Source organism: Rhinatrema bivittatum, chromosome 3 (assembly GCF_901001135.1).
Source record: "Rhinatrema bivittatum chromosome 3, aRhiBiv1.1, whole genome shotgun sequence".
NCBI lineage: Eukaryota > Metazoa > Chordata > Amphibia > Gymnophiona > Rhinatrematidae > Rhinatrema > Rhinatrema bivittatum.
In genome coordinates, this window is record NC_042617.1 from 423,336,820 (window position 1) to 423,356,014 (window position 19,195).

Consider the following 19,195-nt stretch of genomic DNA (forward strand, 5'->3'; position numbering starts at 1 on the left):
TGATTTTCAATCAGTCTCTTCTTAATCAGATGACAGGTGTGACCCACATAGATCTTAAGACAAGGACAAATTAACACATACACAGCATGGTGTGAAATATAGTCAGTGACCATCTTCCTACTATACGGTAACCAGATACAGGATCAGTTCAACTTGTAACATTTACTGTATTGTGAAAAAAATCACAATTATTGCACTTACAGTGTTCTCCTATATTAATAGGCTGCTGTCTCCTAAAAGACAAATTTACAGTGTGATCACGGATATTTAAATCATGAATAAATGCAATCAAAGGAGGTTCATGAAAAATCTTGTGTAAAGCCAGAACATGCCAGTGTTTATGTGTCAAGACCCAAACCAATCTTCCAGTCTTTTTTTGAGATTTATATTCAAGCAATGACTCACGATAAGATAATCTCACCCATTTGTATGCCTGCTTGATAACCTTTTTAGGATAACCCTTAGCAGCATACCTAGCTGGCAATTTTTCAGCCTGGCATTCAAATTCTGCCAATGAAGAACATATCCTCCTAATACGAAAAAACTAGTTAACAGGCAATCCAACATGAAGCCATACTTGAAGCCTATAGATGCTTTTCTGCTGAAAGATGAGGAGTTCCCCTGATGAAGGATTTATTATTTGAAATGTGGCCACATCAGGGTTGAACATTTTCGAGTGGTATTTAAGTGGGATGACGCAAGTATTCATCTCAGTGGGACTGTGTGATTAACCTTTTGGGAGTGTTGGCATTTTTTGAAATAATCACTAAAGTTAACTGTTTGAATATAGGTGCTTGGTGGGGTGTTTATGATTCTAAATTGATTTGTCACGCTTAACCTGGATGGAACCATTGAATGGTGCTACTTGAAACTTCACCTTCCATCTTTAAAAAAAACGATTTCATGCAGTTAACATCCTTATTATTAAGTAAATTTAATAAACTGGTAATGTTAGTTGCTGTTTGTTGTGGGCCAAGAGATTTAGGAAGTAACATTTTCTGCTTAAATGAAATGAGGTTTAGAAATGGGGGAGGGCTAGCCTGGATTTTTTTTTTTTTTTTGTACCTTTGTTTGCCTCATAGAGCAGTGACAGGGGGTAAGACAATGCATTTTAACAGAACTCCAGGAGGTTTTTCTCTAATAGGAGAAGAAGTATGCACATCATCTGTCCCTTTGAGAAGATAGTCCAGAAGCCTCAGGACATACATTAATGTCTCACTGCTTGCAAAGAAGAGTAAACTAGGGATTAGAGCAATGGGCAACAAATGAGGTTTCTAATTCCACTGCTATGCCTTGTGAAATTGGGCAAATCACTGTATCCTCTATTGCCTCAGGTACAAATTTGGATTACAAGCCCTTTGGGAATAGGAAAATACCTACAGTACCTAAATATAATCTGCTTTGAAGTGTTGAAAAGCAGAATTAAAAAAAAAATCTTCACTTCTTGAAATGTAGCCTTAGGGGGTCATTTTCTAAAGGGATCACACGCGAAAAGGGACAGTTAAATCAGGGCAGAGTCCGCACCAGAAGGGGAGGAGTCGGGCGGCATTGGGGCAGACTCCACGATGACTTCGCTGATGGCGAAAAGGTAGGACAACTTATCGCTGTCAGTAGCGTGCCTAATAGCACCACTTTTCACGGTGGCACTATTGGGTGCGAAAGCCAGCAGCGGTCGCACTGCAGAGGTGCGATCGCTGCAGGCTTTCGCAGGCCCACCCCCCACTTTGCCCCCCCACCCCCGGTACTGCTGAATTCACAGAGCCGCGATGGTTTAGAAAATCCAGCCCTTAGTCACAAAACACAGCTTGCAAAATTTGAGGCAAGTTGAATGATATATTTTGCATAGTATCTACTAGTAATGAGCTGTTTTGCATGCTTTTGGTTGCAAATCATTTCATTTCAGTGCCCACAGTGGACCAGGTTTTTTGGGGGGAGCTAACATAGGGCATTTGAAATATTGCACGTTATGTGGTAAATGCTGTTCACCATGCGATAAAGAACTAGATAGTTTAGCAAATGATAATCCCCGGGGGGCCAATGCAATACAGTGCGCTCAGCCGAACGCACTATATAACCCACAATGGGACGTGGGATAAATAGGCACTAATCCACCCCTAATGAATAGGGGGATTAGCACCTATTTAACGCACGTCTGACTTGGAGTGAATGAGATAGAGCAATGCACATGCAAATGCATGTGAATGAGCCTATTACTCATTCACTCCACATGCAAAAAGATAAATATGCGTCTGAAACGCACATTTATCGCTCATCTATTAACGCCTGCCTGGAGCAGATATTAATAGCTGAGTGCAAGTAAAAGAAGTACAGAAAAGCAGAAAAAACTGCTTTTCTGTACTTCTTTTTTAAAGTAAAAAAAAATGAAATAAAATAACTCGGCAGCCCGATGAGTTATAAAGGCTGAAGCCGGTAAACTCGGCCTTGGTTTTCATATCCGGCCGTCTGCCAGTAATGAGAATGGCTGCCGATAAACTCGACGGCCAATGAAAATGGCTGCTGATAAACTTGGCGGCCGTTTTCATTACTGGCAGACAGGCAGGTTATGAAAACCAAGGCCGAGTTTACCGGCGCAGGCCTTCATAACTGACAGGAGCACTCGGGAGGAGGTGTGGCGCTTTATGTCCGGGGTGGCATAGAGTCCAACAGGATAAACATCCTGCATGAGACTAAATACAAAATTGAATCTTTATGGGTAGAAATCCCCTGTGTGTCAGGGAAGACTATAGTGATAGGGGTATACTACCGTCCACCTGGTCAAGATGGTGAGACGGACAGTGAAATGCTAAGAGAAATTAGGGAAGCTAACCAAATTGGTAGTGCGGTAATAATGGGAGACTTCAATTACCCCAATATTGACTGGTTAAATGTATCATCGGGTCACGCTAGAGAGATAACATTCCTGGATGGAATAAATGATAGCTTTATGGAGCAATTGGTTCAGGAACCAACGAGAGAGGGAGCAATTTTAGATCTAATTCTCAGTGGAGCACAGGACTTGGTGAGAGAGGTAACGGTGGTGGGGCTGCTTGGCAATAGTGATCATAATATGATCAAATTTGATTTAATGACTGGAAGAGGAACAGTGTGCAAATCCACAGGTCTCGTGCTAAACTTTCAAAAGGGAAACTTTGATAAAATGAGAAAAATTGTTAGAAAAAAACTGAAAGGAGCAGCTACAAAAGTAAAAAAATGTCCAAGAGGCATGGTCATTGTTAAAAAATACCATTCTAGAAGCACAGTCCAGATGTATTCCACACATTAAGAAAGGTGGAAAGAAGGCAAAACGATTACCGGCATGGTTAAAAGGGGAGGTGAAAGAAGCTATTTTAGCCAAAAGATCTTCATTCAAAAATTGGAAGAAGGATCCAACAGAAGAAAATAGGATAAAGCATGTAAACCGATTTGATATGACACCTGTCATGAAGGTCGGTATATTAAATAAATAAATAAATAAATAAATAAATAAACATTGGCAAGTTAAATGTAAAACATTGATAAGACAGGCTAAGAGAGAATTTGAAAAGAAGTTGGCTGTAGAGGCAAAAACTCACAGTAAAAACTTTTTTAAATATATCCAAAGCAGAAAGCCTGTGAAGGAGTCAGTTGGACTGTTAGATGATCGAGGGGTTAAAGGGACACTTAGAGAAGATAAGGCCATCGCTGAAATATTAAATGATTTCTTTGCTTCGGTGTTTACTGAAGATGATGTTGGGGAGGTACCCGTAATGGAGAAGGTTTTCATGGGTAATGATTCAGATGGACTGAATCAAATCACGGTGAACCTAGAAGATGTGGTAGGCCTGATTGACAAACTGAAGAGTAATAAATCACCCGGACCGGATGGTATACACCCCAGAGTTCTGAAGGAACTAAAAAATGAAATTTCAGACCTATTAGTAAAAATTTGTAATTTATCATTAAAATCATCCATTCTACCTGAAGACTGGAGGATAGCAAATGTAACCCCAATATTTAAAAAGGGCTCCAGGGGCGATCCGGGAAACTACAGACCGGTTAGCCTGACTTCAGTGCCAGGAAAAATAGTGGAAAGTGTTCTAAACATCAAAATCACAGAACATATAGAAAGACATGGTTTAATGGAACAAAGTCAGCATGGCTTTACCCAGGGCAAGTCTTGCCTCACAAATCTGCTACACTTTTTTGAAGGAGTTAATAAACATGTGGATAAAGGTGAACCGGTAGATATAGTATACTTGGATTTTCAGAAGGCGTTTGACAAAGTTCCTCATGAGAGGCTTCTAGGAAAAGTAAAAAGTCATGGGATAGGTGGCGATGTCCTTTCGTGGATTGCAAACTGGCTAAAAGACAGGAATAGAGTAGGATTAAAAGGACAATTTTCTCAGTGGAAGGGAGTGGACAGTGGAGTGCCTCAGGGATCTGTATTGGGACCCTTACTTTTCAATATATTTATAAATGATCTGGAAAGAAATACGAGTGAGATAATCAAATTTGCAGATGACACAAAATTGTTCAGAGTAGCTAAATCACAAGCAGATTGTGATAAATTGCAGGAAGACCTTGTGAGACTGGAAAATTGGGCATCCAAATGGCAGATGAAATTTAATGTGGATAAGTGCAAGGTGATGCATATAGGGAAAAATAACCAATGCTATAATTACACAATGTTGGGTTCCATATTAGGTGCTACAACCCAAGAAAGAGATCTAGGTGTCATAGTGGATAACACATTGAAATCGTCAGTTCAGTGTGCTGCAGCAGTCAAAAAAGCAAACAGAATGTTGGGAATTATTAGAAAGTGAATGGTGAATAAAACGGAAAATGTCATAATGCCTCTGTATCGCTCCATGGTGAGACCGCACCTTGAATACTGTTTACAATTCTGGTCGCCGCATCTCAAAAAAGATATAATTGCGATGGAGAAGGTACAGAGAAGGGCTACCAAAATGATAAGGGGAATGGAACAACTTCCCTACGAGGAAAGACTAAAGAGGTTAGGACTTTTCAGCTTGGAGAAGAGACGACTGAGGGGGAGATATGATAGAGGTGTTTAAAATCATGAGAGGTCTAGAACGGGTAGATGTGAATCGGTTATTTACTCTTTCGGATAGTAGAAAGACTAGGGGCACTCCATGAAGTTAGCATGGGGCACATTTAAAACTAATCGGAGAAAGTTCTTCTTTACTCAATGCACAATTAAACTCTGGAATTTGTTACCAGAGGATGTGGTCAGTGCAGTTAGTATAGCTGTGTTTAAAAAAGGATTGGATAAGTTCTTGGAGGAGAAGTCAATTACCTGCTATTAAGTTCACTTAGAGAATAGCCACTGCCATTAACAATGGTAACATGGAATAGACTTAGTTTTTGGGTACTTGCCAGGTTCTTAAGGCCTGGATTGGCCACTGTTGGAAACAGGATGCTGGGCTTGATGGACCCTTGGTCTGACCCAGTACGGTATTTTCTTATGACAGCTGCGGCGGGCTGCCTAGCACCTCCTTCCTAGTGTGACCCCGTAATTTACATATTGCATGGCACCGCCCTTGCGGGAGCCATGCGTGCATTAAGAAATCGGGCACTGAAAAGTCAGCACCCACTTTCTGTGAACATTATTGCATTGGCCCCTAAGTAAGGTGGCTATGTTTGGTTCTGTATTTCAGCAGAACTTCAGACTCTAAGTTTATTTTTTTTATCAGAAAATGTACCTAATCTTAGGGTCCTAAATTTAGATCTGCTATTCATTTTTTTCCTAGATTTTGGCTCCTAAATTCGTTTCCTAGAGCTGAAAATGACTAAGTTGAGTTCTTAACTTTTCTCTTCACCTTAACTCTGCTCCTGTAGCCTCCCACTTTGTAAACTGAACTTCCAGTAGCATTGTCAGAAATGGGTCAGAAAAGTTCACTGGATTATTACGTTCTATTCCCTCTGGAGTCTCCAAAATTCTTAGATTTTTTTTCTCTGACTTCCATTATTTGCATGTGAAGTGACTTTTGAATTCCGGAATGAAAGGCTGCCTTTATAAGAGTGTCTCAGTATCTTCTAACAAGGATGAATTTGTATCCTTCAGTTCATCCACTGTCTTGAAATAAAGAGAATTGTGCTGTAAGGGAAGCCCACTTACATTTTAATTGTTTTAGTTGCACCACGGTTCTCTGTCAATATCTTCAGGGACTGCAGCCGCTGCGTGATCATAGTAAGGGAGGTTTCAGTTTCAGTTTGCTTGCCAGAGGGCATGTTCTGGGATGAAGAGCACTTTATGTATCTTTTAACTCTGTGTGGCATTCTAAAATTTACTTTTATTATAATTTTATCACTGGCCACAACAATTATCTCTTGGGATTAAGTATTTAGAAGAGAATTTTGTTTGCAGGTTTAATGATTTTTTAGTTTATCCTCGGAGAACAAATATCTATCTCCCACACATCTATCTAGGACCCTGTATTGAACAAAGGGTTAGATTTTAAAAGGTGCGCACACCGTCGTGGGCATGTTATAAAATCCGTGGGCCGCATACCCATGTGCACTGGATTTTATAATCCGCGCACGCATGTGCAGTCAACGCACACAGGGGTGGGTTAATAAGTTACATATGGCGACCGAATCAGGCCTTCCCCCATTCCCTCACAGTCCGCTCCAATTAAGGAGCGGATGGGAGGAAACTTCCCTACCCCTCGACCTAAACTCCCTCCCTCTACCCCTCTCCTACCCACCCCCAAAACCCTTCATTTACACTTACTTTTGTTTTACTACTTTCTGCTCCCCTAGAGCAGAAGTAGTTTGTGCGCACTGGCCGACTGCCGGCGTGCACTTCCCCAGGACAGCGGCTAATGGTTCGGCACTTTTTAAGGGCCCAGCACTTGTGCGCATATTGGCAGTTATGCCCATGGCCAGGCCCTTTTGAAAATGCAGTGGTGCACACAGGGCCAGGCCACGCATGTAACTGCCAGAATTTGTACACGTGGCCAATTAAAAATTTGGCCACAAGTGAATAGCTTTGTGACTAGCCCATTAAAAAGTAAATTGCAGGTTGAATTGCAATGGTGGTGTGATGGTGTGGGGACTCGCTTATTACCAGATATATTAAAGAGTTATTCCCACTTTACATTTATGAGAAAAGTGCTTAGTACATGGGGGAATGGTAACAGCATTACAGATCCTTTTACTTACAGGCCACTGATTCAAATCCCAGCTAAACTGTGAGAGATCTTCTCTATTCGATTTCATGTTGACCTGATAAAGGAAGTATAAATCTCAAAACTAGCCACACATGTTTTAATTCAATAAAAATATATCTTTAACTTGTTTGTTGACCTTTATGTCTAATATCTTTAGGGGAAAAGTCCCACAGTGCTTTTATTGCAAAGCTTTTGCTTACAGAAGGTTCTGGAATTTATAGCTTTGGAATAAAGTGAAGCTGATTAAAAGTTTTAAAAACAAGCTAACATAGGGCCTCATTTTCTAAAGTATCGCAGGCCTGTGATACTTTAGGTAATGAGGGGCGGGGGCCGAAACGGGGCTGCCGGTTTCGCACCCAATAGCGCCACCATAGAAGGTGTAGCTATTGGGCGCGAAATAGGACGGGAAAAGGCCCTTACCTTTTCATCGTCCATGGCGTCTTCGTGGAGTCGGCCCCGCTGACACCCCGACTCCTCCTCTTCCGGGGTCGACTCCGCCCCCATCTTGGTATTGCACGCGATAAGGGACTTTTCGCGTGCGATCCGTCTGGTAAATGACCCCCATAATGTTTTTTCCTGCTTTCGCATGATCCTTAAGACTGGTTCTGATAAATTTAAAAAAACTATGTGGGCAAGAATATACAACTCAAAAAAATGGCTTTTGTTTTCCCTTTTTAACAATATGATAATTAGTTCAAGAGGAAGCTAATTTATGCTTTGGAAAAAAGTGTAGAAAATGATCCTTAAGGTAACATAAGTTCTGTTGTATTTATTTTAACATCTGATCAGGGTTTTATTTTTTGTCTCCCTTTTAATTGCTGCAGCTGCATGTGGAGGGAATCTGACAGGCCCAGCAGGTGTTATTTTATCACCTAACTATCCACAACCTTATCCTCCTGGGAAGGAATGTGACTGGAGAATAAAAGTCAACCCAGACTTTGTCATTGCCTTGATATTCCAAAGGTACCTTTATGTAAAGAATTACTTCTATTTAATAGATTTTTAAATGTCATATCTAAAAATTACATCATTTGTCATAATGGTTATAGCTGCATTCCCTTGCTAAGCCCTAGAGCTTATATCTAATATGTATTATATCAGTGCTGCTGAATAACACTGATGAAAATTAATTATTAGTTGTACATCACCTTTTGGTGTCAAATGTGTATGCTGAACAGCAGAATTACAGAACTATGAAAACTCAATGTAATGTACCAGCTATAGTCTGAAGAAACAACTAGAGGGGTTTTTTTTTTGTTTGTTTTTTGTTTTTTTGCCTTATCCCGAAAGAAAAAGAAACTACAATGAGATCCTTATAATAAGGAAAAGGGCAATTAAGATTTTAGTTAAAAAAATGTTAACGTACAGCAAACCAAAGTGGTGAGAGACCAATCCGAAGCAGGAAGTCCAAGATAAAGCATGGAGGATTGTCAAAATACTTCAAGTCCATCAAGATGTTTTAATAAGTCTGTAGAAGGTTTACTAATCATGTCAAATGGATTATGAGTTGCATTGCTCAAACTGCTTTCATGATTATTAAACCTTGTACAGATTTATTGAAACATCTTTGTGGACTTGAAGTATTTTAACAATCCTCTGTGCTTTATCTTAAAAAAAATAATTACACAGTATAAACTACTAAATACCCAATGAAGCCCATTCTTACTTCCACAAAAAATATAGTCAAACCAAAAAGAATGAAGAAAAACTGTAGTATTATTTCTTAAAGATAATTAACACCTTTTAAAGCCTATATAACCTATCATGCAGGGTGCAGATCTGCCGTGGTAAGGGCTAAATGGCACCTGATATAAACATATGCCAGTAATATATTGTCCCATTAACAAGTTCCTTTAAAGTCCACTCTTATTTTTTAAAGTCCTTTTTATATTAATGTATTTAAAAACAGTTCTCTTATATTGTCTTCAAGCCCAATCTTTTTTCATCGGATAGTGAACCCCCACTGTTCTGCTGACTGTTGCAAAAGGAAGCCATTTAGAGAAAGCTGTTCACCAAATGATTTTCTGCTGCGTTCAGTATACTGTCACATTAACACAGTGCAGCATTTGACTTCTGAGATAGCTCATCCCTGTATATGTCCAGTATTTTATTGTGAACTATTCAGCCATGCAGGATTATAAAAGTGTATATTTTGAAACATGTTCTATTGCTCATGATCAAAGTAGAAGGGTGTGGTAGATAAGGTTATACCAGGTCTTGGAAAGAAGGCAGGCTATAAATCTTATAATAAATAAAAATAAATAATGTCCAAGTAAAATACTGCAAAAATGGATTTTTAATAAATAAGGTTTAACACTGGAATAAATACTTGAAACGTTGAAAAAGATGATATCCCCCCCATCAAAGTCTATATTTCATTGGAGCTGTATAAAGAGGGATTATTTAAAAAGCACTATAAAATAAAGAAACATAAAACAATCAGCATATGGACACAGTAAAATGGTCAACCACAACCATATACAGAGTTGCATCATCCAAATTGTATAAAATGCCAAAAGTACACTTGCTCACTTGCAAAGCAATGGAAAAATGTACAAATTTAAAATAGTGCCAAAAGTCATATGAAGGAAAGAAGCTCATGGCTTATCTAATAGAAAAAGTTGTATAGAAAAAAGATATAACAAAACATCAAAGGTAGATCTGTTACGAGCGCGTCCTCCACGCTGCTGAAGAACCAAGGGTTTGGAGGCCTTCAGGTTCTGTTGTGGGTGCGAGGAGCATGGTCGCCTCTAGAGCAGGTGTAGTGAGCACTTGGGCCACGGCGATACTGAGGGAGGAGCCCCAAGCCACACCATGGGAGGTGAGCCAGTGCGAGCATGGAGAACCAGGCAAGGCAGAAGCAAGGACTGGAGAACAGAGTCTGACCCTCAGCCGGACCTGCACACCCACGGCAACCAACAATGCAATGTTGATTGATGAACGGTCCTCTGACTGTTCCAAGCCCTTTCGGACCTGCCGCTGGGTAACGGCATTGGGCAGCAGGCCAGACAGAGGACGAGGGCAGACAGAGTCCTTGGAACATAGAAGACATCATAGACGAGGGCTGAAGCAGAGACATCATAGACGAGGGCTGGTAAGGAAGACATTGGCACTGTCCCTCAGGGCGCCCTACTCAGCCCACCGACACTGGCGGACCCAATGGGCTGGTCGCGGACCTCCCTGTCCTACAGCCGCAGGAGCAGGACAAGCACAGGGAAGAGGTGGGTAGCTGCACTCCTGGCAGCCTAAAGCAGGTTGCTGCACTCCTGGCAGCCTAAAGCAAACAGGAACATCAGGAACTGGAACAGGAACAAACATCAGGAACATCCAGAACAGACATCAAGGCAACAGGCAGAGACACAGGACAAGAAGCTGTCAAGACAAGTGAGACCACAGTGGACCTGGGCTGGTCTGAAAACACAGGCAACTGTGAAACCCAATCCGAAGGCAAACAGGAACTGAAGTGAATGACCTTTTATACTGCTGTATGCAGGCAACTCCCTGGGAGAGGAGTTCACCTGGACCGCCCCTCACCAGCCCTATAACAGAGGTGGAGTGCCGTGGGCCGGCCCCTAGGGAAAAGGGCGTGGCAGAACTAGGAAGTCCAAGCAGAGCCAAGCAAGCCACAGGCAGGCCTCAAGAACAGCAAGGCCTCCCAACCCTGAAGCAATTCCTGGATAGTTCGCAAGCGAGGCCCTGGCTTCAGAGTGGTCTCTAGAAGAGAAGGTAAGATGCCTCTTGTGGCGCAGCTACGGGAGCGATCGCAACAAGATCAACCATTCAATGTCCTGATTGATAGCAGCATGTACAGTGTGTGTAAATAAAGAAATTGATGTTCACTAGGCATGTGCATTAGTTTATAATGAAATAAGAAAAATGAAACAAATAGAGGCCAATTTGTTTCTTTCATAGGGCCCCAAAATTGATTGAAGGGGCCCCATTAATTAAACAAATCCAATTATTTTAATTCATTTTAAAAAAGAATGATTTCTATAAGCCATTATAGATTACGGATTTATATCATAGGAAAGCAAATGGTGCATATTTACAGCTACAGATTGATACAGTATAGAGCAGCCAGTCAGCAGAGAAGGGGAGAATGAGCATATTGTCAAGAAGAGAAGAAGAATGATGTAACACAGCGAAGCAATTAGCTAATCTGACCTATAGCTACAGACATAGAAACATAGAAACATAGAAATGACGGCAGAAGAAGACCAAACGGCCCATCCAGTCTGCCCAGCAAGCTTCACACATTTTTTCTCAGGTACAATGATGCTGATCTTGAAGACTGAACATTTGAGAGATTTGCCCTGCATTAGGGAAGTGAATCGTTTTTGAACGATTAAAATTATCGTCAGATAATTTTAAAATTGTCCTAAATCGTCAGAGTGCACGATACAATACAAATGCCCACGATTTATCGTCATAAATCATCCTAAATCATTAAATAGGGCACGGGAATTATTTGGGGGAGGGTGGGAAAACCGGCACACCAAAACAACCCCTAAACCCACCCCGACCCTTTAAAACCAATTCCTTACCCTCCCCCACCCTCCCGAACCCCCCCAAAATGTTAAATTACCTGGTGGTCCAATGGGGGGGGGGTCCCAGTGCGATCTCCTGCTCTCGGGCCATCGGCGCCATTTTGGCTGCCACTAATTAAAATGGTGCTGATGGCCCAATAAAAAAAAAAACCACCTGACCCTTTAAATCGACCCCCCTTAGCCTCCCCCACCCTCCCGACCCCCCCAAAACCTTTTAACATTACCTGGTGGTCCAGGGGGCCTCGGGGGATGATTTCCCATTCCCAGGCATCAGCTGCGCTAAAATAAATGGTGCCGATGCCCCTTTGCCCTTACCATGTGACAGGGTATCTGTGCCATTGGCTGGCCCCTGTCACATGGTGGGAGCACTGGATGGCTGGCGCCATCTTTAAAGATGGCGCCGACCATCATTACTCATCAGCCCCTATTTTGGGGGGGCCGGGAGGGTGGGGGAGGCTAAGGGGGGTTGATTTAAAGGGTCGGGTGGGTTTTTTTTTTAGCGGCGTGGGCCTCCCTAAAAAAAAAAATTAGCGATGTGAATTGGAATCGGAAACGATTCCAATTCACATATCTTAACGATCAGATTCCCCCCCCCAGCCGAATCTGATCGTTAAGACGATCTGGCACACGATTCACATCTCTACTCTGCATTACTTTTTAAGACATTGTCTATATGCAAACATATGCTCTGAGCTCTCTCTGAGTTATTGCTAAAGTTTTTTGCTGTGGCATATTTTATAATCTCACTGTGTCAGCAGCAGTCACTGAATCACACGAGAGGAAGGCAGAGAGGCAGCACTGTCTCACAATATCTGTGTCTTATAGCAGATTTATGTTGCTTTGCTTTCAGTTGTTCTGTTTTTCCTTTCTGGTGATTGAAGCCTTAGATAAACTGGAGATTAATCATTTGTTCTCTCTTTGCCTGGCAATGGGTGCAGTGTGGACAATGGATTCTAGGCAGTGGACATAAGTGAGCAACAAGGGTAGGGCAGAGAGTGCAGCATTTCAGGTTCTGTTGAGAAGCCTGTTTGTGTCAGAGAAGTAGTGCAGAGCAGACAGTGTGACACTCACTGCAGCAGTTTCTATGTGTTTTTCACAGAGCAGTATGGTACTAGCACAATCAGTGGGCATTACAATACCAATGCAAAATATTAAATTATTGTTGTAATCATCACATCCCCAGTAACATAAAAACAATCATGACAGTTATAGAGAAAGGTAGAGCAAATAAAGTAAATGTAAATATGTTTAAAATTGGCTAGATTGGCACTGAAACAGGCAGTTCCAGCAAGAACCCAAAATGTTGTCCCAATATAGCAAAACAAGAAGAGATCCAGTATGGAAGGAACATCCCAAGGCTCTGAAAGAGGTTACTACATACCAGAAACAGTGCCATGAACCCTTGTTGGCATCTCAAGTGGCAAACTGGCACCAAAAGTAGCATTTGCATCCTAAGTCAACATGAAGGGGGAACAAAACACAAAAGGTGGCAGTAAAATCTCCAAGGCAGACACTGATAAAGTGGCCAAGCGTCATAAAGAGTGGCTTTAAGCTGTAAGGTCTGGTTATTATCACATCTAGCACATCACAAAAGATGCTCAAGATAAACTATGTTGATGTATGTCTGCAATAAAACTAAGAGTAGTGCTAGAGATTTCATACAAAACCAGAAAATCAGGAAATGGAACAGGCTGAGGGCAGCTCAATGATGTTGGAAATGGTCTCTACGTAAATAAAACTCTCACTACTTTCCTGAAAACCCACCTCACAATCATTAGAGAAACCTTTGTGATGTACTAATTGTGATAATTACCTTTACATTTGTCAAGCCCTTTCTACAAGAAAACCTAAATTCCATCCTGTACCTTGGGGCTCTATGTCCCACTCAGTCTTGCTTCCAAGCTCAGACCTTATACCTTAGAGTTCCCTTTACCACTATGCCTTACTGTCATAACCCAGAGCTAACACCTTGACTGTCTGCTTTGTTCCCCCTTCATGCTGCCTTAGGATATGCTAATGCTAATGTCACTTTCAGATCCAGTTTTCCACATGAGATACCATTAAGGGTTCATGGCACTGCTGCTGGTGCTCTTTTGTGGAGCTTTGGTGTGTCTTAACCACTTTTTCTGTTTCTTTGCTCCTCTTACAGTGACTTGGTGAAATCCTGCCAATGCTGGTACCCCTTTGACCATTTACAGAGTGGTAGGCTATTCATGCCACTTTTGGTGCCACTTTCCAGTCTCCTAATTCTTTCTAGGTACCTTGGAGTTCTTTTCCACTTCTGTTGATTTTGTCCCACAAGTTTTAAGACAATTGATTAGAAAACCCCTATTCTAAAGCACAATATAGGCTGAAAATTACCTGTAATGCTTCCACCATTGACTTTAATGCAAACTAAAGAAATGAATTAGGATCCCCACAAAATGAATTTTAAAATTAAACAATTTTTTTTTCTGCTGCACATGCCAAATATTCAGTATGAATTAAAGATAAAGCAAAATTACCACTATGAATTCTGGGAAACCTCTGTTCAATCACAAAAAATTAGAGATCAGTCAATAAACTGTAATGTTAAAACCAATGGGAAAATATAGGAGCTTCTACAGAAAAATGTCTAATGTTACTATGGTGTTCAAAATACATGTTTTCAGCATTCAAAAGCTCTTACTAACATAAGGAGGAAACACAGATACATGATAACATAAACTACCCTGGAGATGCTACAATATGAGAAAAATGTAAGCATAAATCTTTTAGAATATAACAGGTGCACAAATTCAGAAACAGAAACATGATACAGGCTTTATAATGGCCACAAGGGAATGACCTAAAGCTGCTGATGAAGAAGTATAGAAGAGGCACAGATCAGAGGAAATAAAAAATTCCGTAGGTTCCAGCTTCGATCAAATGAAAAATGAGAAAGGTCACTGAATATTGAACGTGAGGCAAGAACTGGCCAATGCTACATAATAATGGTGCAAGCCAAGCCATTGTGGCTAGAATAAGGCAATTCACAGATCAATCTTTTTGCATCAGAAGAGGAACATGGTGCAAAAAGAAAATCACAATTAACAAATGAGACTATTTTTAAGCTGTTTTCACATTACCTAAAGGGTAACGGTGGTAATGTGGCCAATCATGGCTTAGGAAACAGCCAAAAGGAATAGGGAGGCAGACTCTGGCTGTTTCCTTAGTTGCAAATTTATTTACAGCATGAAATCAAAACAGAAAACAAATGCAGCTCACCTTGCAAAATTGGTAGCATTCAGACATTACACATAGCAGGTCATTGTATAAATTGAGTCCCTGCCTGCTCCCTGGGGCCTGTCTAACTCTTCTGGGTCCTGGCTCCTTTTAGTATGGTGAAGGGAGCCTTCCTTCACCCAGAATCACTTGAGGGGTTGATCCTTAAGGAGGACCAAGATGGATAACTGTGGCAAGTGCCTTAAAGGTGATTGGAGGGAGTTTCTTGAATGTTCTCACAAAGTAATCATAAAGCAAAAAATGGTTAGCCATCTGAATAGCCTGCGCAATGTACTCAGAATGAATAGAAAACAAGTGACATAGCAGAAGGAATTGTCCCAAGAAGAAATTATCTTGGAGACCTCTAGGATAATCACTGCATAATACAGCAAGGTATTTTTTATCAATGGGCTTCTTAAAGATCAGTTTGGAAAATACTACATCCTGTATATACAAAAAAGCATCCTAAGAGGAATGAATATGGTAAACAATCCTGAGGTGTGGATCACAGACATTGAACCAGACAACAAGTATGAAAAATTGCACATCAGTGCTAGTCTGAAGAAGAAAAATATTTATATAACGATTCTAGGTAAAATAAAAGGCCAGAAAAAAGAATCATACAAACAGTGTCAAAGCTGCAACATAAAGGCAGACATTATCAGATTATTGTGGCCCCTGTTGCCTTTACTCTGCTGGTAAAACTGGCCTGAAAGGAGAAAAAATAATAATTTAGAAATCAGATTTACAAGAAAGTAAGTCTGAAGTCAAGCATCTGTTGGGCAAGAATTAAGGGTAGACTGAATAAGTGTGATCACGTCTTGTTGGGAATACTAGAATAATGGGATTTGATATCCAATGTGAGGTAGGAAACTATAACAAGAAACCCATGAGTAAAATAAAATATAACACTAAGGGCCTGATTTACTAAGGCATTTCTCTCATTCTGTGTCTATGGGAAAAATGCTTAGTAAATGAGGCCCTAAACTAGAAACAAATTTTAATCAAAGCGATGCACAAGCATGGATTGAGTTAAAGAAAAGGAAAACATTGTTATGTAATGACCATCATAAATTCTCTGAGGAACTGTATTAGTACCCTTAATGACTAATGTCTCAATAAGCGTGTGAGATATAATTATTGGTCATTAATAATGAAAATTATCTTATGCATGATGTCTTATGAATAAATATAAATGATACCACTATAATATTTTTTTGAGATTTTTAAGATGCACATAAAAATGTCTTATTCAAGGAGATTGTTAAGGTACACAAAAAAAGTCTTATTCAGCAATTTGTGACACATATCTGAAACAGCTGCGATGATGAAAGGCAGTCTAACTGTTAGAAAATGAACTGTCAGATTTCATGAAAACATCTGATAATGCAGTAAAAAACAGTTCAGCTGTTGTTATCTGGGAATTATGTAAAATCCAAATCCCAATTCGGAACTGGAGCCTCACTGAAGTGAAAATTTGACGTTGCAACGTTTTGAGAGTAAAAACTCTCTCCAGGGATTATGATAAGTGTTCAAAGTGAAACCATCCTTACATCCTATCCATTAATGGACTAACATTGAAGTCTGATATAAAGTAAACGATAAATTTAACAAGGCATGGCAGCAAAAGCAACTGCTCTGGCAGGAAACTAAGGGCTAGATTCATTAAAACATTTCTCTCATTTTGTGTCTATGGGAAAATCCCTTACTGAATCAGGACCTATGGCAGTTCAACATTATTTAATTGTTATCATATGGCCCAATTCTCACAGATGTGCTGAAAAAATCTATCAATGAAAATAGATAGCTCAAAAGATCCAGTGCCCAAAAACAATAGGGCAGTGAAGTAGACAAGCCAACAATTTGTGTTTTCGGCAATATATAAAATACAGGAGTAATAGGAAATTTCTTGATCACAAAATCTGTCTCACAGGCTGTAATAACCTATGGATCAAGACCATATTGTTGTGTCCTAGGGGATCATTTACTATGCTGATGTATTTTAACATGGGAGGGAACAAATACTCCCCTAGATTTATCAAAATGCTATAAATATAGTGGAATAGCACCTGCAATAAAAATGGCGGCATGGTTAGGCTAATTTCCCTGCTCCTGCATGCAAAATTTCCACAAGGTGTGATACATTTATTCCACCTGCGCTATTTTTCGCTTCAAGCACTGATTAATATACCACAGGTATGTTACCGGGAAAAGGTTTTTATGAGAGAGAGAGAGAGAAACTTTACATAGGCATCAAAATGTCACTCTCTATTTATCCCACTGTAAGAGGGAGCACCTTTAACTCAAAGTGGGGTTTGGGGGGGGGGGGTAGTTTTAGAGGTTTGGTTTTACAAACATAGTAGGAGGTACAAACAGGAAAGTACACATCACTGAAGATTTTCTGTCATTTCAATTTTTGAAAGGTACAAGAGGTGTTGATTTGTACAACGCACCCTCTACCTAGCTTGTTAAACTCTTGTACCTTTCATTAATTGAAATGACAGAAAATCATCAGTGATGTGTACTTTCACATTTGCACCTTCTACTATGTATGTAAAATCACCATCCCCAAAAACTACCCCACCCAAACCCCACCCTGACTTAAAAGTGTCCCCTCTTACAGTAGTATAAATAGAGAGTGACATATTGTTGCCTCTGTAAAGGTTCTCTCTCTCTCTCTCTCTCTCTCTCTCTCTCTCTCTCTCTCTCTCTCTCTCTCTCTCTCTCTCCCCATGGGCACAATGCACAGAAAACAAGTGTAGTTATTTCTGGCATTAAAACCCAAATTGCTGTGTATTACTCTATCACATTTGTCATTAATAGCTGCTCATTTCCATAAACTCCTCCCACTTGCATATCAACTGTCACTTTTGAATACTAAAGTATGTTGTGCTATTTATCGTGTGTGTTAGGGCCTTAATGTATAATGAAAAATGACCATTACTGTGGGCTGTGGTAAAATACCACAGTGGTGGGGAGAAATGTTCCCATGTATTTTCTCCTCTGCGGTAAAATATCGGGGTGGCTTCCCATGGTATTGTTTCTTATTAAAATATTCCATAACAAAAAATACCATGAGAAAAAGGAGAAAATGTGCTCAATGGCAGCCCCCACCACCTGGGGCCGCCATCAACTTAAAGAGCCACAGTAGCCCTAAACCAACCTCCCATATGTCAAATTTCCTCCCCTAGTGGTTTAAGTAGACCCCCTCCCACCCTCACTTTGCCTCCAGAGACAGCCAAAAGTCGAAAATAGAAAATAAAAGTCCTCTGGTTATGACTGACCCCTGCCTCAATTCTCCTTTTTCATAATAAATTGCTCCTCTGTTCAATCATCAGGCCCTCACCCTCAGTAGTAACCCCACGGTTCCTGGACTTCCACTATCCTCAACATAATCCATGGTAGACTAGTAGACTCCCCTGCCCCCTGGATTATGTTTTACAACAGAAGTCACATTGGTAGTCCAATGGGAATCCCGGAGCACCCTTTAGTTTCTGGGCCTGAGCAGCGGCCATTGTCCAAAATGGCATCACTTGGCCTTTGCCTTTATCGTATGATGAGGAAAAGGATGGCCAGCACAAAATTTGAAAATGTTAGTGACCACTCTGGAGCTTAGGGGACACTCTGAATCCTCACTAGATCACCGGAGAGACTTTTTGAGATAAGAAGTGTTTCAGGGCTGGGTGGTCTATTAGACCACCAGGAATTATGTTGTGGGTGATGGGAGGGAATTGCTATTGTGAGTGAATGGCTTGATTTTGAATCAGGTTCCCTTAGACACTTTGTCACTCACTGATTTTGTTACTTTCAGGGTTCCACTGGTTGCAAAAAATGGTTTGGATTATGGGACATTCATATGTGTTTTGGGCCAAGCATCGGCCTCAGTGACACACATTTGGGCTGAGCAGTGCATGGCATGATGGTGCAATGGATTGGCAGAACAATTTGATCATCTCATTCCCCTTGTGCGACAATCGCTGGCCAGATTTTCCCCATCCAAGATCTTGGTCATTCCTTGGGAGGCAATGGTATGGGGGTCATTCCTAGCTGGCTTTTTATCAAAAACATCAGGAATCATACCAATGATGCTCAGCACACATGATCTAAGGTCAGAGATAATTTCTGACAGCCGATTTCAATATTATAACCTCTGGGTAAAGTGGATAGCTAAAATTAACAAACAAATGGACAATTTTATCACATGGCATGGGCGTTACCACATCAGACAAGACT

The 19,195-nt window shown here is 40.7% G+C and overlaps 1 protein-coding gene across 1 annotated transcript in view; it reads left to right on the plus strand.

Moving 5' to 3' along the window:
• CSMD1 (CUB and Sushi multiple domains 1) overlaps nucleotides 1-19,195 on the plus strand; it is a 4,035,193-nt gene that overhangs the window by 3,017,136 nt on the left and 998,862 nt on the right. The window contains 1 exon segment of the mRNA XM_029596871.1: nucleotides 7,997-8,135. Within this exon segment, the coding sequence (XP_029452731.1) occupies nucleotides 7,997-8,135 (139 nt within the window).